This window comes from Eschrichtius robustus, chromosome 3, assembly GCF_028021215.1.
Source record: "Eschrichtius robustus isolate mEscRob2 chromosome 3, mEscRob2.pri, whole genome shotgun sequence".
NCBI classification, from domain to species: Eukaryota; Metazoa; Chordata; class Mammalia; order Artiodactyla; family Eschrichtiidae; genus Eschrichtius; species Eschrichtius robustus.
Genome location: NC_090826.1, coordinates 178,062,992 through 178,087,494, shown reverse-complemented (window position 1 = coordinate 178,087,494; position 24,503 = coordinate 178,062,992). Strand labels below are relative to the sequence as shown.

Sequence of the window (24,503 nt, the reverse complement as noted above, 5' to 3'; positions counted from 1 at the left end):
TGAGTGTTGTTGGCTCATTCTGGGAATAAAGATGAGGAAGGCCCTCTTCAGAACACGCTGTCCTCCTGGCAGAGGGCAAAAGCAAAAAAATTAGTATAACTTTCTGATGCCTCTCAAAACTTGTACTGAATCATGACATAGCTGGTTCGTATGTATTCACTGATCTAAACATTTTTATTTTCGATACCAGGTTAAAGGGCATCACTTGTTCTTTACAATGGACTATAAATACATGTATGCATGTTTGCATCCATGATAGAATTAAAATTGCAAAGAATAATCTGCGGCATCTTCTTGATTTATCCCTAGGATTCTTTTACTCATTCTCTTATCCATTGCTTGTTGTTCTAACATTTTGAAAGTATTACCTCTATCCCCAATAACTATATACATGAGAATGCCAGTTGAGAGAATCCAAGTGGAGAGATAATAGTATGAAAGTTTTTTCATTTCTGTTTGTCATGGACACAACATCAATTACCTGAAAACCAGGACAGAAAAATACATAGTTGTGAGGTCCACAACATATCAAATATATCTACTCCTACCCTATGAACTAATCATAGGATAACATTAAAGTCATGATTTTTTTGTTTTATTGTCCTCTGTTTCTCATCCTCTATGAAAGCATCCTTCAATATGTGCTTTTAATGTCCATAAACTACTGCAGCATTTTAGTTGTATAAGGCACAGCTGCATGATTTCTATGTGAAATAATCACATCTTTTTATCTCTACAATCATTAATCCTTTTCACTTTCTAACAGACTCAGAATGTTGAATCACTTCAAAATCACATTTAGTTTTTACAAAATGGGTGGATGTCCTTTGGCACTCATGTCATGCTTATGAGCTACAGCTGGTTTAAAAAATGTGAATGAAAATGACATTTGAACACAAATTTTTAGTTGAATAATATATCTCAGTTTTGAAATCTGAATGTTTTTATATTGAGAGAGATTTGCAATTAAAGTTGAGAATGCATTCTTCTTTCTTAAGACGACTATGAAAGTCTCAAAGAAGGTAAAGACCATGAATATCACACAAGCATGGTGGTAGTTGTGTATAATTTGAAAAACAGATCTCTTGGAGGAAAGAAATAGCCTTATTTTCCATCTAGACTGAATGGCCTTGTCAAAATATCTTAGATAATTAACAATCCATGATTTACAAAACTTGGAATGTGGCATAAGCTAGCTAGCTTACATCACCTAGTTGTCTGGTCTGTTGTAAGTAAGGGTTTAAAACAAAGCATTCATAAGAGAACAATTACGATAATTTAAACTGCAGATTTAAACTGCCTCACATGCTTGACTGCAGTGAAAGCTTTTGCATACATGGAATAATATTCCATTGTGGAGAAGAACCACAAGCAATTTATGAATGGTTTCTCTTTATCTGCTTATTGGAAGGATAACCAACTACTGTCTTTAGTAATCCTATACATCCTGATTAAAAGTTCCACTAGAAAACAATTTTGACTAAGATCAGGTTTCTCTGGTGAAATTTAATATCTATGAAATTCTAACTTAAGAAAATTTAAAAGCTCATCATTTCCTGTTAGGCCCTAATAAAAAAGGAAAGGAGAGGAAATCAACATTTATTGTACACAGCAAACATGTTGTGCCAGACTCTAAAGAGGAATTGTATTGTTTAATCTTCTCTAACAGTTGAGAGTGGGATATTGCCTCTGTTTTAGAGATGGGAATGCTAAGGTTATGTGTGACTTTAACAAAGTCCTACGGCCAACAGGTAGAGGGATTGTGGGCTATGAGGATAAGCCCTCATATACACCTGACTCCAAAACTCATGCTTTCCTTTACTTCAATATATCATTAAATTTTATCAAATTAAAAAATAAACAGCAAAATTAGTAATAAAAGTGTATTAAGATTTACAATGATGTTTTTCCATTTGATTTTCCCTGTTGTCTGTAACATATATTTATTCTCAGCATAGAATGCTAAAGATACATTTACCTGTACCTTACAAGCAAATGTGAGCTCTGTGAAAAACAAAAGAAATACTTCAAAAATCTCCAGTAGATAGAGAATGAAAACTTCAAATATTCATGATGATGTTCACGGGCCATCATTTTCCTACCTTCATCTTTGATTGCTTAAACATATATTAATGTTTGTCTTCTCCTTCATATTCTTATAATGAGAAACACTCTGAAATAGTTAATCTCTAGCTCTTATTTTGTGTCATTTTCCAGTTGTATCATGAGACAATCTAACATTTGTAAAATATTCTTAAATCAAATTAGTTTGAATTTGCTTTTTATTTTTTTTATCCCTTACCCTTATACCACGCCTCCCTTTTCCCCTCTCCCCTCTGGTAACCACTAGCTTGTTCTCTGTATCTGTGAGTTCACTTCTTTTTTGTATTGTTCACTAGTTTGTTGTAGTTTTTAGATTGCACATATAAGTGATATTATACAGTATTTGTCTTTCTCTGTCTGACTTATTTCACTTAGCATAATAACTTCCAAGTTATTCATCCATGTGGCTGCAAATGGCAAAGTTTCCTTCATTTTATGGCTGAGTAGAATTCCATTGTGTATATATATCACATCTTCTTTATCCATTCATCCGTTGATGGGACACTTAGGTTGCTTCCATATATTTGTAATTGTAAATAATGCTGCTATGAACATTGGGGTGCATGTATCTTTTCCAGTTAGTGTTTTTGGGTTTTTTTGGATATATACCCAGGAGTGGAATTTTGCTGGGTCATACAGTAATTCTATTTTTAGTTTTTTGAGAAGCCTGTTTTCCACAGTGGCTGCACCAGTTTACATTCCCACCGTGAGTGTATGAGAGTTCCCTTTTCTCCATATCCTCATCGATATTTGTTATTTGTGTTCTTTTTGATGATAGCCATTCTTGCAGGTGTGAGGTAATATCTCGTGGATTTGATTTGCATTTCCCTGATTACTAGTAATGTTGAGCATCTTCTCATGTGCTTGTTGGCCATCTGCACGTGCTCTTTGGAAAAATGTCTATTCAGGCCTTTTGTCCATTTTTTAATCCAGTTGTTTGTTTTTTTGATCTTGAGTTGTATGAACTGTTTATATATGTTGGATAATAGCCCCTTATTTGTCATATAATTTGCAAATATTTTCTCCCATTTAGTAGTTTGTCTTTTTGTTTTGTCAGTGCTTTCCTTTGCAGTGCAAAAGCTTTTAAATTTAAGTAGGGCTCATTTGTTTATTTTTGCTTTTATTTCCTTTGCTTTAAGAGACAGATCCATAAAAAATGTTGCTACAATTTATGTCAAAGAGTATTCTGCCTATGTTTTCCTCTAGGAATTTTATGGTTTCCAGTGTTGCATTTAGGTCTTTAATCCATTTTTAGTTTATTTTTGTATATGGGGTAAGAAAGTCTTCTAATTTCATTCTTTTACATGCAGCTGTCTAGTTTTCCCAGTACCACTTATCGAAGACACTGTCTTTTCTCCATTGTGTATTCTTGCTTCCTTTGTCATAGATTAACTGACCATAAGTGAGTGGGTTTATTTCTGGGCTCTCTATACTCTTCCATTGATCTGTGTGTCTTTTTTTATGCCAGTAACATAATGTTTTGATTACTGTACTTTTGTAGTGTAGTCTGAAGTTAGGGAGTGTGATTACTCCAGCTCTGTTCATCTTTCTCAAGATTGTTTTGCTATTTGGGTCTTTTCTGTTTCTATACAAATTTTAAAATTAGTTCTACTTCTGTGAAAAATGCCCTTGGTATTATAATAGGGATTACATTGAATCTGTAAATTGCCTTGGGTAGTATGGTCATTTTAACAATATTAATTTTTCCAATCCATGAACGTAGTATATCTTTTCATCTGTTTGTGTCATCTTCAGTTTCTTTCACCAGTGTCATAGTTTTCCAAGTAAAGGTCTTTTACCTCCTCAGGTAGGTTTATTCTTAGGTATTGTGTTCTTTTTGATGTGATGGTAAATGGGACTGTTTTCTTAATTTCCCTTTCTGATAGTTCATTGTTAGTTCATAGAAGTGCAACAGATTTCTGTATCCTGCAACTTTCCTGAATTCATTGATGAGCTCTAGTAATTTTCTGGTAGCTTCTTTAGGATTTTCTATGTATAGTGTCCTGTCATTGGCAAACAGTGACAGTTTTACTTCTTCCTTTCAAATTTGGATTCCTTTTATTCCTTTTCATTGTCTGATTGCTGTGGCTAGAACTTCCAATAGTGTGTTATATAAAAGGGTCAGGAGTGGGTATCCTTGTCTTGTTCCTGATATTAGAGGAAATGCTTTCATCTTTTCGCCATTGAATATGATGTTTGCTGTGGGTTTGTCATGTATGGCCTTCATTATGTTGAGGTATGTGTTCCCTCTATGCCCATTTTCTGGAGAGTTTTTATCATGAATGGATGTTGAATTTTGTCAAAAGCATTTTCTGCGTCTATTGAGGTGATCATATTATTTTTTATTCTTCACTTTGTTAATATTGTTAATATGTTATATCACATTGATTGATATGGGGATATTGAAAAATCCTTGCATCCCTGGGATAAATGTCACTTGATCATGGTTTATGACCCTTTTAATGTATTGTTGGATTCAGTTTGCTAGTATTTTGTTGAAGATTTTTGCACCTCTGTTCATCAGTGATATTGGCCTGTAATTTTCTTTTTTGTGTGTGTGATCTTGTTGCCCAATTTTGGTATCAGGGTGACACTGGCCTCATAGAATGAGTTCAGAAGTGTTCTTTCCTCTGCAGTTTTTTGGAGTAGTTTCAGAAGAATAGGTCTTAACTCTTCTCTAAATGTTTGGTAGAATTCACCTGTGAAGCCATCTGGCCCTGGACTTTTGTTTGTTGGGATGTTTTAATTACTGATTCAATTTCAGTACTGGTAATTGGTCTGTTCTTATTTTCTATTTCTTCCTGGTTCAGTCTTGAGAGATTGTACCTTTCTAAGAATTTGTCCATTTCTTCTGGGTTGTCCATTTAATTGGCCTAGAATTGTTCATAATAGTCTCATAATCTTTTGTATTCCTGTGGTGTTGGTTGTAATTTCTTTTTCATTTCTGATTTTATTGATTTGGGCCCTCTCCCTTTGTTTCTTTTCTTTCATTTTCTTCTTTTTTTTGGCTATGCCATGCAGCTTGTGGGATCTTAGTTCCCCAACCAGGGACTGAACTCACACCCTCTGCAGTGAAAATCCAGAGTCCTAACCACAGGACCACCAGGAAATTCCATCCCTTTTTTTCTTGATGGGTCTAGCTAAAGGTTTATCAATTTTGTTTACCTTTTCAAAGAAGCAGCTTTTAGTTTCATTGATATTTTCTATTTTTTTTTTAGTCTCTATTTCATTTATTTCTGCTCTGATCTTTTTTTATTTCTTTCCTTCTACTAACTTTGGGTTTTATTTATTCTTCTTTTTCTAATTCCTGTAGGTGTAAGATTTAATTTGCTTTTTAAAATTAGCATATGCTATTCTCCCTTTTTGGGTGAGGTAGGACTCAATAGAGGTCCTATTAAGAAGAATTAATGATATAGCATATTTTACCTGAAGAGTGAAGACATGTAGGGGGATACAGTATTTAATGGACTATTTTGGGAGATCTTTACTCTCTGTATGTGAATGCAAACTAGGATTAGAGCTAATAAATTTATAAAGAAGGAGATCATTGAAGAAGTAGGACAGTCTTCTGTTCCTCACAAATAAGACAAAATAGCTAAAATTACTAGAAATGCACAGATATGGAATGAGTTGCTTTATGCAGTTCTAAGGAATTGTGATGAATAAAAAAATGAGTACTAGCAACTTCTGAATTCTAGTCATGTGGTAAGTCCTTTACAGATATTATCTGTTTCATGCTTATAGCCATACTTTGAAGAAGAAATTACTATACTCATGTTATGTAAGAGGAAACAGAATCATAAATTATATATTCAAGATCATTCAATTACTAAGTAGAAGCCAGCATTAGAACCTGAATCTGTTTGGTACCAGTAGTTGGTACACTTACACCTAAACCATAATAATTAATTCTACATTTTTTTTTCATACAGAACCTCATAATCCAGTGAAAGAATCCATTATAGTGGTCTAATTATCTCTTCTGCTCTATGACATATAATTAATGTTGGACACCTCTAGTAATGGGAAAATCACTACAATGCAAGAGAGACATAGTGAAGATGATTCTCTTCACGTATTTACATGGCTTTCATGCCTCTCCAGAAGGCAAAAGTAATGTTCAATAATCAGTTGAACCAGTGTTTTGAACTTCATTTGTGTATTGCTGAATTGAAGTAAAGATTAGAGTAAGCGTCCTTCTAAATACAGGAATCTGTAGAAAACATTATGGATGCACTAAGGCTGAGCTTGGATTTAGATGTATTTTACAAATGGAATCATCTGAAACTGTCAAATCATTTAGAATTTTATTTTAGTCATAACATTAAAGTCATGAGTTTACTAATTACTTAAGAAAATTTTATTATAACTAAACATATTTTAATCGTGGGCCAAACGTAAACACTTATGCCATGATCTTTTTTTCCAAATGAAATTTTCAGACACACTCAAAGTAGAGAGACTTGTACAGTGAATGCCCATACACCCATATGTAACCATACATACTATATAAAACTGACTACAACTACTAATATTCCAATATTCCTACCTACAAATAGACTACAGAATGAAGTTTTCTGATCCTTTTTACATTTTTTGTCCTCAGAATATATTCCAAAAATGGATTTACATTTAAAGTACTATGTTTGTAAGTCACTTAAAATAATTACTTCTCTAAACAATAAGCATTTAGTAACATTGACTTCTGTTTTTAATTCTTAGGGATTGATACTTTTTCTATTTGATTTGATTGATTTTTACAATAAATAAAATATTTTAAAAAATCTTTCCAGTGTTTAAAAAACTTTAACAAAGTATATTCAGAGAAGTCTTTCTTCCCAAAGTGTTACCTCCACTCTGTAAATATAGATAAAAGATTTTGGTTAATCCTTCCAGTGTTTTTTTTTTTTTTTTCCCAAATAAAAAGAAATCCATCCATATATTTGTATCATACACTTTCTTATAAAAAAATCCCACTAGTGAAGCATACTTTTATCCACTTTTCTTTGATCGTATTTGTATGCAGAAATAATCCTCACTACTTTCTTGTGGCTGCACAGTATTTTACTCTCTGTATTAACATAGTTTATTCCTATTGATTAGGCATTTGTGTTGTTACACATAATATAAAAAAGCCACAGTGAGAAAACTTTTGCATATTTTTGCAATTGTTTCTTTGGGATAGATTCTTAAAAGTAGGATTGCAGAGTCAATTATTGCTAACTATTGCCAAATTTCTCTCCATAGTTATATCATTTTGCACTCCAGCAGCAATATATCATAGGGCCTGTTTCCTTCTAGTTTGCCAACAGCTTTGACAAATTTTTGAATTTTGGTGAATTCCATAATAGCTACGTGATGTATCAATATATTTTTAATTTGCATTTCTCATACTATGACAGATTGAAAGCCTTTTCAAATTTATATGGGCCATTTTGTCTCTTCTTATCTAAACACTATTTTCCTATTTGTTATGCCCAAACCTTATTTCTCTCTTTCCTTGAGTTTTTGGAGTTTTTGGAATGTTAGAGGTATTAGCCATTTGTCCCTTATGTAAGTTGCAAACATCTCTTCCCAATGCAAAATTTACTTATGGTGATTTTGTGCTAGGAAAAAATAATCTCTTTTTATATGGTCTAATTCATCTATCTTTTATTTTATTACTTTCAGACGTTTAGTGATAGTTAGGAATGCTTTTCCCACTCATGCATTTTCATTCTTTTTTTTTCTAGTTGAGTAGTTTCATCTTATTAAATATTCCTGTCTCCAGTTTGTTTGCAATATCTCCTCATATACAATCATATCCTTTACTTTGCAAATGACTATTCTGATGTCAAAGAGTCATTTATTAGAAGGTCCACCTTTCCCCAATTGAATTAATATTCCATCCTTATCGTGTACTAAATTTTCATATATACTGGGGTTTTTTAAAATTTTCCTGTTCGAGTGTTCTGTCTATTCATGCTTCTGTGCTACACTGTCTTAATTATACACATTTCACAATATATATTCATATATAGCAAGGCATCCTCACTGTTGCCTATTTTTTGGAAAGCTTCTGGTGACTTTTCTTTGATTAATTTTTACCTAAAAAATGTATAATTAACATGACTAGTTCAAGGAAACAAACAAAAAATGATGTTTGCATTAAACTTATGCATTAACTTAAGTAAAATTGATATATTTTAATTTAAATATTCCTATTTGAAACAAAGTACCATGCCATTTTCAGTTTACTTTTGTTATTTCAGGGGTGGCATATAATTTTTCATATATGTATTGCATTTTTATTGGTATTTTAAATGGTATATGCTAATCCATTATTACCTCTAACTATTATTTGTATATTTCAGTTTGTTAAGTTAGTAAAGTTTTTATTATTTTCTGCAGTTACTAAGTTCTGTTACTCTGCATAGTAGTTTGTCCATTGATTTTCTTGAGTTTTCCAGATGAATAATCATGTTATCTGCAAAAAGAGATAATTTTAAGTGTTTTTTAAAAACTATTACTCTAATTGTATTCTCTTCCATATTTACATTTTAATATATTTAATATCATGTCAAAAAGTAGTACCAGTTGTGGGTTTGTTTGTCAGGTTATGATTTTAATGGGAATGACTTCTGGGTTTTCCGATTAAGTAAGACAGTTGGTTTTAGGTTGACAATCACATGTTTTATCCTTTTAAGGAATTTCCACTGACTCCTAACTTACTGAAAATTACCCAGCAATAGGTATAAATATTCATCAAATGCATTTGAGGCATTAATGGACATCAAGGTTTTTCTTTCTAGATGTGTTAATATACTGAATTATATTAATGATTTCCTAGTATCAAATGACCCTTGCCCTCCTAGAATTATTCTTTTTGAGATATACATTTTTAAAACTTACTGTGTGTTACTGTTTACTATTGCTTTATTTATTATTTTGCATCACTAATAATAAGTTGTAATAATGTTTGTTGTTGTTGTTTTTGTTGTTGTGTGTGTGATCTTTCCCAGATATTTGTGTCAATGTTTTACTCAATTTATAACAACTAATTAAAAGTTTTCCTTCATTTCATGTTCTCTGGAAACATTTTAAGTAAATAGTATCAGATTTTTTGATCTTTGGAGTTTTGTCTGAACTCCCCTGTGAAACCATCTTGGCCTGTTGATTTTTTTTTTTTTAATTTTGTGGAGGTGTTCTATGACACCTAAACTTATTTTCAAAAGCTTTGCAAAATAATTTTATTTTTAAATAATATGTTTACTTTACTCTGTTATTTTATTATTTAATTTTCTTTCTCTATTAAAAAAGGTAGATTGATGAGTTGGTGTATTTTTCTGTTTTTTTTCTTCCCTTCAAAGGAAGCTGTTTTTCAATTTATTATTCCTACTTTTCTTCTGTTTTTTTTTAACTCATTAACACTAGTTTTCTTCCTTTTAGTTCTTTTTAATTTCTAGAAGCTTATTTTTGTCATTTTTTTTAGTTTTAGAGTTATATGGCTATCTCAAATATTTTCATAATCTACATAAAGTATATATTTAACGCTGTGAATATTTATTTGAGTACTGCTTTAGCCATGTCCCTTAGATTGTATTATATACTGTTTTCCTCAGGTTTTCTTAGAAAATTTGTCATTTTGCTTTCACGTATGCTATTATTCAAGAATTACATAATAGAAAATTTATCCTTGTGAATTTTTTTTTAATTTTTCTATCAATTTTTAATTGTACTATATTGTAGTCAGTAAATGTGTTAAAGAAACAATATTCTGACATTTGTTAAAGAACAGTAAGGCAGACTTCATTCAGGGGGTCTCCTGCATTGGAGTTTTACAGGAGGGGAGAGAGACTGAGCTCAATTTTGAACAGAACCGGGAAAAGTGGGAATTTATTGGCAATGAGCAGAGTAGGCGGCTTAGCGGATGGAAAATTACAAAGAGGGTAGGATAATTCTTGCTAAAGAGACCTAACAGGATTCTTGCTGAAAGCAGAGCAGGGTTATCAGATATCACCAGGGAGATGGTAGGGGATGAGGAATTTGGTCAGATGTTAAAGATGATCATAGGTCCAGGGTAGGGGATCCTTGCTAAAGTGACTTGACAGTATTCTTCCTAAAACTGGGCTCTTGAGAACATGCCCAAGAAACAAGCTCATAGGAGCCTGTCTAGCATTTGGTCAAGGAGAAAGTCTTTATCAAATGATTAGTTTTTTCAAATTTTTGGAATTTACTAAGGATTTTTTTTAAACAAAATATATTGCCAATTTTTCTAAATGTTCTGTGTACTCTTGAAAAGAGCTTTCATTTCCTCTTTATTAATATAAAGTTTAATATTTACCTGTAAGATCTACCATATTAAGTAGCTTGTGTAGATCTCTATCATTACATTTTTTACCCCCACTGGGTCTATCTAGGTTTAGGAATTGTGTGCTGGAGTCTTGTAATACTGGCAGTTTATATTTACTTTAACCTATATCTTCTGTATATTCTGCTTTATGAAAAGTGCTGCAATTAAAGCAGTTTTGCAAGTTTTAGACTTTAGCACTATTCAGTCTATTTCATTTTCTCATTTAGTAAGTTTGTCCTGAAGAGATCATCAACTTTGCTTCCTTTTTTATTTATATTCACCAAGATATCATTATCATTTTGTTTTTAACCTTACTTAAGAAGATAAATATCTTGATCTCATAGTCTGTTCGGGCTGCTATAGCAAAATACCACAGATAAGGTAGCTCATAAACAGCACAGTTCTGGGGGCTGGAAGTCTGAGATTAGAATGCCAGCATGGTTGGGTGAGGGCTCTCTTCCAGGTCACAGGTTTTTCCTTGCATCTTCACATGGCGGAAGGGACAAGGAATCTCTTTGGAGCCTCCTTTACAAAGGAACTAATTCCATTCTTGAGGGCTCTGCCCTCATGACCCAGACACCTCCCACAGGCCCCATCTCCTAATACCATCATCTTCAAAGGATAGAATTTCAACATATGAATTTTGGGAGACACAAACATTCAGGCCATAGCACTTGCATGTGTTGTCAAGCTGCATTATAAATTCTTAGACTATCACAACGCTGTTCTTTCTGTCTCATGTACAAGATGTTTGTTTGGGCACATGGGTGGATTTCTCAGATTCAGTGGTCTTTCTGAGAATGTATTCACTCAGATTTCCACACCAGTTCATCCTCTCCTTTAGGGGTAAATAATTGCTGTGGATTTTTTTTTTCTATAGTATTTGACATATGTATTCCCTTTTTGCTTTCAGATATTCCCACCGAAGGCTGTTTATCATGTACAGGACTTAATGCTGTTGATAACTTGACCCACTCATTCATATTTTTGAGAGTTTTTTTTTTCCTTCAGCAATTCTAGTTAGTCTGCTTCATTTCCAGCTTGCATATTGATGTCCAAATACAAACTGAGAATGCGACTTTCCGAAATAACATTGTTGACACCTTATTTCTGATACCAATTCACCTGATCTCTTGCAGAGAAGTATGAACTGTCACTTAGAATTGGATGGTCAGTTAGGCTGCGGCATTTTAAAATTGGTATTATTTTTAATTTGGAGAAGAAATGCAAGCTATTCTTCTGCTAGAAAATCTTGTTTGGTCTTTTAGAAAACTGGCTTGACAAATTGTCAGTGGGCATAATGCCACCTAAACAGATGGGTTTCTGAAAGAATGAGAACAAGCCTCTAGTTTGACAATTATATGCTAGATGAATATCTAAGAATCTGGAAGTCGGAGGATGGCAAGTTCTTAATGTTAGACTTGAATGGCATTGACACTTTTTTGTCAATATTCAAACATTGAAAATTGCAGCTTAGTTGTAATTTGCTTTAAATTTCACCTTAGAGAATCCATCGTCAAGTCCCTAAAGCTTCTCATGGAGGTTAGTGATTTCCATAGAGCTTATTAACACACAATATTTTAATATTTAATGCCATGTGTAGGAAACCTCTGAATTTAATGCATAAATATTTATATTACTATATATGCATGTATATATTTTCTCTGCGTTTTAAGGGTACAATTGAAAACAGCTAATGTTTTGTAATATGCTTGGTCATGTTTCCATTTACCATGCTGATGTGTAGTAAATGTTGAGTTCGTTTTACATATTTTCCTATCTTAATTTGCTTTGAGACCCAATGAGTGTTAGGTAAGCTAAACTGTATGAGAAAGTCAATATAATCTAGAGAACGTGTTCTGCAAAAGCTTGCTGTTTAATATTTATGAAATATGTATTCACAACCATCAACATCCCGGGTACTTTTCTAGGTATATGGGAAATCTTTGTGAACAAAAGAAAAGTAAAACTCCCTGCCTGTTTGTTGTTTATCACTCTTTTGTTTCATTATAGCTGTAAGCTAGGCTTCCTCCCCTGCAGGTAGTTGAAAAAATTGATTTGAAGTGGGAAATGGAATAATGTAAAATATTATTAATGCAGGAGAGGAGTCACTCACAATTTTTGTGGACAAGCGGAAGCTGAGCAAACGATCTGAAGGAAGTGATCCCAGCGCCAACAGCTCCTCGGTCACTCTGGAGACGCTACATCAACTAGCTGCTTCCTATTTCATTGACAGGGACAGCACCCTTCGGAGACTTCACCACATTCAAATCGCATCCACTGCCATAAAGGTATGAGTATGTTTACCCTAGAGTTACGTCACACCATTTTGTTCTCTGTCTCTAAAATCCATGTCTATATATGTTCATGTCTCACTGATTTAAACAATTGAGTCCTGAAAAATAATTTAATATGTCCTTTTGCTTTAAGTGTTGCAGTACATTTAAGATGAAATTGTATATATTTTCATGTAATTTTGTTAACTTGATGATTGGGTCAAGGTGTTTCATGTCAGAACATTAATTCAAATACACTTGAGTAGTGTCAGTTTATCCTCGGGTACACAGACTCCCTCACAAAGCGTACATAGATGAAACTTTGTTTTAATAGCACTGATTTATTTTGTAAAACTTCATATTTTATTGTGTGCATTTAAAAACATTATCCTGAGAAGGGGCTCTATTAGGTTCAAAGTGGGTCAGTGACACAAAAATCATTAAGTCTGGTTCAAGGAGTATTCCCCCCCCACCATGTTTTTAAGGCACAATTGAGAAGTACAAGTATTTGTTTATAAGTTTCTAGAAGTCAAGATATACCATAATCTAGAACTACTGGATAAACTCTGTATGTTCACTAAAATCCTTTGCCTTTGAAGCAACTAAGGTTGACTTTACAAAAACTGAGAGCATGGGAGAATAAGATACCTTTAATTTTCAGAAGAAATGAAGGGAGAGAAAGAGAGAGAGACGGAGACAGAGAGAGAAAGGCAGTGGTTTCCAAAACAGTAGATGTTTTGACATATTTCTCTGGCAGTTTAGATCAGCACGTTATTGTGTTTGGCCAGTGGCCACTGCAAAACTAACAGACCAAAGAGTTGGCACATGTGATAGTGTGATTCTGGACTAAGTTAATAAGAGCAAAATAAAATATAAAGAGCATTTCCCAGTGTTTCAAATGTAACATTTCATAATTAATGTAAAAAGCACTCATTAAATATATCATTTTATTGCTTTATGAGATTAAAATTAGTGTGTTTTTTTTTTCAGTTAATTGAAAAGTAAGTATGTTGATATGTTGAGAATGCTAAGAAAAATTAGCCCAAGGTACATCTTTTGTCCAAGACTGTCCCAGAGAGAATAAAAGATGACATGAAAATATTTTTAGCTGTATAGAGACACAGATGTAGAGAACAAACATATGGACACCAGGGGGGAAGCGGAGAGGGAGGGTGAGGTGGGATGAACTTGGAGACTGGGATTGACGTACATACACTAATATGTATAAAATAGATAACTATAATAGATAACTATAGTAGATCTATATAATAGATAATAGATAATAAGAACCTGCTGTATAGCACAGGGAACTCTACTTCACTTCGCTGTATGGTAGAAACTAACACAACATTGTAAAACAACTATACCCCAATAAAAAAAAAAAAAGAAAGAAAATATCTTTAGCTTAAGGGTTACACAAACCATAACTGCCCATCTTCAGTACTGCTAGTGGATGAGGTTAAGAAAAAGACTTCTGTAGATATAGATTATACAATTATAGTTAGTCTACTTCTGACTATAGGACTTACATTATATTGACTAATCAAGTGTATAAATAATATTTATGCTGAATAGATAAAAAGGTAGCCAGCATGAACGCAGATGTTGTAGTTAATTTAAAAATATTGTAAGGTAGGATAGTGTTGTAGGTATTTAGCTTGAGGTTGCTGAGAAGAAATAGGCTTTTTCAGAAATCAATTTCAATGATATAAACAGAAACTTAAAGTGTATTTTCTAATAGAAGACATCCTTGTAGTAAGTATGTTTATTATACAGCTATTGATTTTTTTGCTCAGTGCCAAGTAGAATTATACAGTAGACTTTTTGTATCCATACTGATTAAGAAATATTCATTCACAGTTTATGTCAAAACTTAATGGATATTTGTATGTACTCTTTTCTCCCACAAGAGAAGTATGTATCACAAAGACACGTTTTAATGGTGCAGGCTGTTGTGTACAGGCATTGTTCTTAGACCCTGATGATACAGCTGGGGATGATAAAGCTTCATGTGTGGTAGAAATGAGCCAGCCCCAAAGGAGAAGTGACTTTCATAAAAGAGTGATCTAAGAACAGCTCTGGGGAAGACAAAGGAGTAACCTGGAATGTGGGAGAGTGAACAGCCTCACCGTGAAAGGACTCCAGAAAATGCTGGAGCCCGTTAGTCTTGGAAGGGAGTTCTAGAGCACATAATGGAAGTATTTTAAAGTGTGTGTAGTGGGGCTGGGAACGGGAAGGAAAAGTGGAACTTTAGATCAAGGGGAGGAGACAGAGAACAGTATGGGAATGATACAGAGATGGGTTGTAAAGAGAAGTACACATATCTTGTGCATAACTAAGGGGAAAATAAACCGCATGAGGTATGTGTGCTGGCAGCAACATGACTAAGAAAATAATCCTGGAAGTACATAGGGCAGGCAAGGGTGAGGCAGTAGGGACTGGGAAAGAGGGGAAGGAGGTCAGACTTTTCAGGATTAAATTTAGGCCTGGATGGAGTTCTCACCTGAGGCAGTTATAGTTTTAAGTGACGAGTGATTATCTGGCCCAGGGTCAGCTGCAGTCTGGGCTACTGTGAAAGCTCCAGGAAAACTGCTCCAGCAGGTGGACATAGTCCTTGAACTTCATGCACGCTTTTATGCTCCTGTGTAATTTCCTGAGGAGAGTATCTTTTATTTTCCTTAGTTATCAAATGTATCCCAACACAGGTAAAAAATGTCTCCCCACAATTATAAGATTTTAATTGCTTAGATGTGAGTTAACAGGGTAAGAGGGACTGAGAGGTGAGGGTATTGGGTGTGTAAATGGAATCCAAGGGCATTCAACTACTGAAATCCTTTATACTTGAATAAATAACTCAATGCAAAGTGCTTCTGTAGATATTTGAAATCAAAAGCTTAACTCCTTTACTAAATCTCTAAAGGTTCAGTGCATTGATTTTATATTATAAAGATTCACACGAAGGGTAGCAAGTCTACAATTTCTTTGATTAGATAAAAACACCTTGGGTTTTTAAGTGCCGTGTAGTGGGCATTTAATTTCTTGGACAAATGTTGTATGAAGATGTCCCTTGATTCACAGAATTTAGGAGACAGAGTTTTGTTAAAAAATAAAGTCAAATAAAATCATTATCCGAAAACAGCAAAAATATAATTAAATCTGCATAAGCATGCCTGCTTTTATCATGCTAATTCTTGCAAAAACACAAAAGAGTTGGACACATAGCGTTAACTGAGCCAGTTTCTAGAAAATGGAATAGAACAAATGGTTGTGTTTAACCTCTTCTAATTATGAATGTAAATGTAGATTGAATTTCATTAACACATCTGTAAACAAAAATGAATGGCTCAAATGCCCATAGAGCGTAATTAACTGCTATACTATTTCATAATGGCATTTATATCAAATATTATTTCTCAATATAATTATTAGTGCAAAAACATGTCAAGTATAATGTCTAGAATTGTCAATTATTTTGAGAAGATTCAATTCAATTGACTCAAGTTATCTAAAAAAATCATACTAACATATTCTTTAGGTTTCTTTTGAAATAATCAAATAAACTTTAATATGTGATTGACAGTGATGAGAAAATCAAAATATACATTTCGGGAAAAATCCAATCTATTACCTGATGTGGCATATGGATTTTCAAAAATTTCCTTAATACTTTAAGTTTTAAAAATCAGATTACATGCAGTGAATAAAATTAAAATATTTGTAACTGTTAAAAAATTTAAAAGAGCCAAGTTATTATTTTTCTAAAAGAAAAAATAACATACTGTATTGCTAGCATTTTTCTAATATAGAAAAATTATTTGAAAGATTTTAAAAATTATGGTGTTTAGAATTTTTTCCAACAAATTTAGGAAAAAGCACAAACAATATGATAAAGTTAACTTACAGGTCAGTATTCCAGCTAAAAATCTATCTCCAAGTGATGTCTTAGTGCTGCATAGTTTACTTAAGGGTGTTGAAGGTGATGTTGAGAAGAGGCTCCACAACTTAGAGCTACATTTCTATTTCTGAAATTATAAAAATACATTAAATTAAAATTTCAAAATCTATTCATAAAATTAGGATATACATTAGAATATTAGAATATTCAATGGAGAAAATACAGTCTCTTTGGCAAGTGGTGCTGGGAAAGCTGGACAGCCGCACATAAATCAATGAAGTTAGAACACTCCCTCACACCATACACAAAAATAAACTCAAAAGGGCTTAAAGACTTAAATATAAGACATGACACCATAAAATTCCTGGAAGAGAACATAGGCAAAACATAGTCTGACATAAATTGCAGCAATGTTGTCTTAGGCCAGTCTCCTAAGGCAATAGAAATAAAAGCAAAAACAAACAAACAAACAAACAAAAGCAAATGGGACCTAATCAAATTTATAAGCTTTTGCACAGCAAAGGAAACCATAAACAAAATGAAGACAACAAGTGGACTGGGAGAAAATGTCTGCAAACTATGAGACGGACAAGGGCTTAATTTCCAAAATATGCAATCAACTCATACAACTCAAAACCAAAAAAAAAAAAAACCCAATCACAAAATGGGCAGAAGACCTACATATACATTTCTCCGAAGAAGACATACAGATAGTCAACAGGCACATGAAAAGATGCTCAACATTGCTAATTATTAGAGAAATGCAAATCAAAACTACATTGAGGTATCACCTCACACCAGTCAGAATGGCCGTCACCAAAAAGTACAAATAATAAATGCTGGAGAGGTTGTGGAGAAAAGGGAACCCTCTTGCACTGTTGGCGGGAATGTAAATTGGCTCAGCCACTATGGAGAACCGTATGGAGGTTCCTCAAAAAACTAAAAATAGAGTCGCCATATGATCCAGCAATCCTACTTCTGGGCATGTATCTGGAGGAAACTCTAACTCGAAAAGATACGTGTACCCCAATGTTCATTGCAGCACTATTTACAATAGCCAAGACCTGGAAGCAACCTAAATGTCTATCAACAGATGAATGGATAAAGAAGATGTGGTGTATATATACAATGGAATATTACTCAGCTATGAAAAATAATTAAATAATTCCATTTGCAGCAACATGGATGGACCTAGAGATTTTCATACTAAGTGAATTGAGCCATACAGAGGAAGACAAATATCATCTGATATCACTTATTTGTGGAATCTAAAATATGATACAAAACAGAAAGAGACTCATGGATGTAGAAAACAAATATATGGTTACCAAAGGGGAAAGGAGTGGGGAGGGATAAATAAGGAGTTTGGCATTAGCAGATACAAGCTACTACATGTAAAATAGATAAACAACAAGGACCTACTGTATAGCACAGGGAACAAAAATAAATTTCAAAAGCTATTGATAAAATTAGGCCTGACAATAATTTTCCAAGAAGCATTTTTGATATGTAAATTATTTGAATTGGGGTAATTTAAATGAGGAAAAGTTTACAACTAATTTTTAAATTTCTATATGTTCAAAAACTCTTAATTCAAGAAAACCCAGTAAGACAATTTACATGTAAATACTTCATAAAAATTAGAGGTTTGATTTCATATATTAGTTTTATTTTCAGGAAGGTCTCTCTTTTAAATAGCAAACTCTCTTCGGGTTTCAAAAGAATGTTTTAACTTACGCACACATAAAAGTATTTAATTATTTAGTACAAGCTGTACATTTAGCTTAGTACATTTACACCTTTTTTTTAAAAATTTATTTTATTTTATTTATTTATTTACTTATTTTTGGCTGTGTTGGGTCTTCGTTTCTGTGCGAGGGCTTTCTCTAGTTGTGGCAAGTGGGGGCCACTCTTCATCGCGGTGCGCGGGCCTCTCACTATCGCGGCCTCTCCTGTTGCGGAGCACAGGCTCCAGACGCGCAGGCTCAGTAGTTGTGGCTCACAGGCCCATTTGCTCCGCGGCATGTGGGATCTTCCCAGACCAGGGCTCGAACCTGTGTCCCCTGCATTGGCAGGCAGACTCTCAACCACTGTGCCACCAGGGAAGCCCAGCTTAGTACATTTAACAAGTTGGACAATTTTGATCAAGTTGACCACAAATCTATCTGAATTTTTTATTTATCTGCCCCAACTTTTTTAGTATAAAGGAATAATATATCATTCAAGAATAATTAATATGTGTAAATTTAGTGTCATGATTAAATTCATGAAAGCAAAAAGTTCCAGAATAATTAAGAATCATATATTTTTCATATTCTGAACTTTCATATGCTTTATAATATTTTTCTAGTTTGCATTACAGATATTTATTTCCCCTCTGCCATGTCTTCTCTAGTTTTGACAAACAATCCTAATTTGCTGGAGGGCAAAAGCAGAATCTGTTTTTATTTTTGTTTGGTTTTTAATCAAAATAACTTCTTATATATATAGTGGCTACCAAATGGTAAATTTGTAAAATAAAGTTAAGCTTTGTTGTTTAGATTAAATATTAATTATATAAATTAGGGAAAAAAATTAAAACTTCAATTTGTGGTATATTTTAGCATCTGTTTCATTCCATTCTTCTTTTTTCAGCTCTTTCCTAGTCAAAAATCTTATTTCCTGTGACAAAGCCTATACTGTTTGAGGCCATTATATTTTATTTGTTTTCTGCTCTCTCACATCACAATCGTCTTACTATCTTCACTCAGAATGCACCTTGTGTTTATCTTTCTTGTGACAAGTTATATATAATTATATTTTCTGTGTTATACTGAGCGCTGACTAAATTATTATCTCTTCCATATACAAAGAATATTTGACCTGAAGAAGCCTGAAAAAATAAAATCAAGCAAAGCAAATAACACTAAATAAAAATTTAAATCTCTAAATAGTTAGAACTGCTTTTAACCAAGATGGATTAACAGGGACTGAATTTACCCTCCTACCTGACAATCAAAAACAGTGATAAAAGATATAAAAATAATGGTCTATCAGGCATTGAACAATAGGTAATAAAGGGCAATGATTATGAGAAATGGACACAACTGAGGTGAGTGCTATGATTGCCCCAGTTTGCTGTCTTGAAAGCGTTTCCAGGATGTGGTTCAGGGAGAGAAAATCCAGGCAGAGACCAAAAAATTCCTTAAATTGAGGATAGAGGTCAGAGTTGAGAGACCTAGGTGTTTTTAGTTGTTGGACAGAACACCAAAGAGGAGAAAGCCATGTAGAGAGAAAACCCCAGGAACCGTAGGGGTTTGCCCTCAAATACTTAGCAGAATGCTGTTGAGTACATATATGTGTAGAAATTACCTGACATCAGGGAAGAAAACTACACCATGGATTAGGATTAGAGAACAGTATTCGGCACTCACTCAGGGCCTAGAAAAGTGTTCCCATAAGCCAGAAAGGAAATACTAATAGTTCATGGAGCACTGCATGAAATGCTTAGAAATGGCATGCCTCAGTGGTGGGGAATAATCAACCTTGATTAAGTTCTTCTCTGGACTCACCTCAAAAATTATAAAAAATAAGACCAACATGAATCAAACTCTTTCCAAGAACTGCACCCCAGAACAAAACTCAAGACTGCTTATAGGAATACAAAATAAATAAATAAATAATCTATTATCCAAAAAAGTAAGATTCACAATGATAAAAACCAGTAAAATTTCCCAGGCAGTGAAGAAGCAGGAAAACACAAACCATAATGAAGAGAGCATTTAGCCAATTAAAACTGACTCAGAATGAACACAGACATTAAACTTATCAGACAAGAACACTAAAATGGATATTATAACTGTATTCCATATTTTTTAAAGTATTAGTACAGACATGAAGACAGAGAAAAGAACCAAATTGACCTGACTGACATTGGCTGTAATGTGTGACATAAAAAATACACTGAATAAGAGTAGACACCTACAGTTGTGTCTGTCTCTCATAATCATTGTCCTTTATTGCACAGGAAAAGACAGGTGAAATTGAGACATAGATATATAAACTATTTACAATGAAACAAAAAGAGAACAAAATGCAAAAAGCAATCGACAGTGAGCTCTGGGACTTCATGCAGCCATAAATATGTGTAGTTAGAGTCCCCAAAGGAGGCTGGGGGTGGAGGGAAGTGTTAGATACCTCTTGCTGTATAGCAATGTTATCGTTACTTTAGAGACATAATAAAACACATTATCACATTATCATGCCTTCGGGTTTTTTTTTTTGAAGTTCGAGAGTCCAGGCATGGCTTACATGGCTTAGCTAATGCTCAAATCAAGGTGTCCACCAGAGCTAGATTTTCACCTGACAGTCAACTTGGGAAGCATCCTTTTCCAAGCTTACATGATTGTTGGTAGCAGTAATGTCCTTGTCAGTGTGAAGGACCCTTTTCTTGCTGGCTGTTGGTGGGAGGTGACCCTCAACTATTTGCCAAGTGACCTCCTCCATATGGCAGTTCACAACATGTTAATTTGTTTTTTCAGGTTCAGCAAGGAAGTGGGTCATTATAAGACATCACAATCTTATATAGTGAACTTATAGACAAGTAATCACATAATCACATGCATTAAATCACCTTTGCTGTATTCTATGGTTAGAAACAAGTCATAGGTCCTATCTACACTCAGTGGGAGAGGATTACAGAAGCACATGCATACCATAAGGAAAGGGTCAGGGGTGGATACCTTAGAATCTGTTGCCTCAGACAAAATAAAAAATACTCGAAGAGTTAATAGCCAATTTCCAAATTAATAAGGATATTTAAAACCCACAGATCCAAGAAACTCAAAAAATGCCAAACATGAGAAAGGTCAAGAAAATTACACCAAGGCATTTCATAAATTGCTCAAAACCTATATTAAAGAAAATATCTTAATTTTCATTAGTTATCAGAGGATTCCCAATTTGAATAAAAGGCAACTCTATTAAGATACAAGGCTGACTAAGATTGTAAATGCTTAGATGTAAGTTCATGAGGTATGGGGGGATCAGGGGAAAAAAAAGACACATCAGGTGCAGAGGAACAGAGCTAAGGATGACAGCAGATTTCTCAGAAACAATGCAAATAAGAAAACAGTGGAGATGAGAGCTTTAAAATACTAAAAAATTCTGTCAACCTAGAGCTCATTTTCTAGCAAAAATGTTTCCAAAAAATGGAAAATATATTTGCAGATGTAAAAAACCTGCAAGAATTTCAGTGGCAAACCTGAATTAAAGAAATGACAAAGGGACAGCAACAGTCAGCTCTACCCACCACCAGAGCCTCCCATCAAGCCTCTTAGATAGCCTCAACCACCAGAGGACAGACAGCAGAATCAAGAAAAACTACAATCCTGCAGCCTGTGGACCAAAACCCACAGTTACAGAAAGATAGACAGGATGAAAAGGCAGAGGGCTATATATCAGATGAAGGAACAAGAAAAAACCCCAGAAAAACAACTAAATGAAGTGGAGATAGGCAACCTTCCAGAAAAAGAATTCAGAATAATGATAGTGAAGATGATCCAGGACCTCGGAATAAGAATGGAGGCAAAGATTGAGAAGATGCAAGAAATGATTAACAAAGACCTAGAAGAACTAAAGAACAAACAAACAGAGATGACCAATACAATGACTGAAATGAAAACTACACTAGAAGGAATCAATAGCAGAATAACTGAGGCAGAAGAACGGATAAGTGACCTGGAAGACAGAATGGTGGAATTCACTGCTGCGGAACAGACTAAAGAAAAAAGAATGAAAAGAAATGAAGACAGCCTAAGAGACCTCTGGGACAACATTAAACGCAGCAACATTCGCATTATAGGGGTCCCAGAAGGAGAAGAGAGAGAAAGGGCCAGAGAAAATATTTGAAGAGATTATAGTCGAAAACTTCCCTAACATGGGAAAGGAAATAGCCACCCAAGTCCAGGAAGCGCAGAGAGTCCCATACAGGATAAACCCAAGGAGAAACACGCGGAGACACATAGTAATCAAAGTGGCAAAAATTAAAGACAAAGAAAAATTATTGAAAGCAGCAAGGGAAAAACGACAAATAACATACAAGGGAACTCCCATAAGGTTAACAGCTGATTTCTCAGCAGAAACTCTGCAAGCCAGAAGGGAGTGGCATGATATACTTAAAGTGATGAAAGGGAAGAACCTACAACCAAGATTATTCTACCCGGCAAGGATCTCATTTAGATTTGATGGAGAAATCAAAAGCTTTACAGACAAGCAAAAGCTAAGAGAATTCAGCACCACCAAACCAGCTCTACAACAAATGCTAAAGGAACTTCTCTAAGTGGGAAACACAAGAGAAGAAAAGGACCTACAAAAACAAACCCAAAACAATTAAGAAAATGGTCATAGGAACATACATATCGATAATTACCTTAAACGTGAATGGATTAAATGCCCCAACCAAAAGACATAGACTGGCTGAACGGATACAAAAACAAGACCCATATATATGCTGTCTACAAGAGACCCACTTTAGACCTAGGGACACATACAGACTGAAAGTGAGGGGATGGGAAAAGATATTCCATGCAAATGGAAATCAAAAGAAAGCTGGAGTAGCTATACTCATATCAGATAAAATAGACTGTAAAATAAAGAATGTTACAAGAGACAAGGAAGGACACTACATAATGTTCAGGGGATCAATCCAAGAAGAAGATATAACAATTATAAATATATATGCACCCAACATAGGAGCACCTCAATACATAAGGCAACTGCTAACAGCTATAAAAGAGGAAATTGACAGTAACACAATCATAGTGGGGGACTTTAACACCTCACTTACACCAATGGACAGATCATCCAAAATGAAAATAAATAAGGAAACAGAAGCTTTAAATGACACAATAGACCAGATAGATTTAATTGATATATATAGGACATTCCATCCAAAAACAGCAGATTACACGTTCTTCTCAAGTGCACACGGAACATTCTCCAGGATAGATCACATCTTGGGTCACAAATCAAGCCTCAGTAAATTTAAGAAAATTGAAATCATACCAAGCATCTTTTCTGACCACAACGCTATGAGATTAGAAATGAATTACAGGGAAAAAAACGTAAAAAAGACAAACACATGGAGGCTAAACAATACGTTACTAAATAACCAAGAGATCACTGAAGAAATCAAAGAGGAAATCAAAAAATACCTAGAGACAAATGACAATGAAAACACGACGACCAAAACCTATGGGATGCAGCAAAAGCAGTTCTAAGAGGGAAGTTTATAGCTATACAAGCCTACCTCAAGAAACAAGAAAAATCTCAAGTAAACAATCTAACCTTACACCTAAAGAAACTAGAGAAAGAAGAACAAACAAAACCCAAAGTTAGCAGAAGGAAAGAAATCATAAAGATCAGAGCAGAAATAAATGAAATAGAAACAAAGAAAACAATAGCAAAGATCAATAAAACTAAAAGTTGGTTCTTTGAGAAGATAAACAAAATTGATAAGCCATTAGCCAGACTCATCAAGAAAAAGAGGGAGAGGACTCAAATCAATAAAATCAGAAATGAAAAAGGAGAAGTTACAACAGACACCGCAGAAATACAAAGCATCCTAAGAGACTACTACAAGCAACTTTATGCCAATAAAATGGACAACCTGGAAGAAATGGACAAATTTTTAGAAAGGTGTAAACTTCCAAGACTGAACCAGGAAGAAACAGAAAATATGAACAGACCAATCACAAGTAATGAAATTGAAACTGTGATTAAAAATCTTCCAACAAACAAAAGTCCAGGACCAGATGGCTTCACAGGTGAATTCTATCAAACATTTAGAGAAGAGCTAACACCTATCCTTCTCAAACTCTTCCAAAAGATTGCAGAGGAAGGAACACTCCCAAACTCA

General features: G+C 34.0%; 1 protein-coding gene across 2 annotated transcripts in view; it reads left to right on the top strand.

The window, feature by feature from the left end:
- BRINP3 (BMP/retinoic acid inducible neural specific 3) overlaps positions 1 to 24,503 on the top strand; it is a 402,541-nt gene that overhangs the window by 193,305 nt on the left and 184,733 nt on the right. For both annotated transcript variants that reach the window (XM_068538551.1, XM_068538552.1), the window contains one exon: positions 12,536 to 12,726. In XM_068538551.1, coding sequence (XP_068394652.1) covers positions 12,536 to 12,726 — 191 coding nt within the window. The remainder of the gene's footprint in view (positions 1 to 12,535; positions 12,727 to 24,503) is intronic.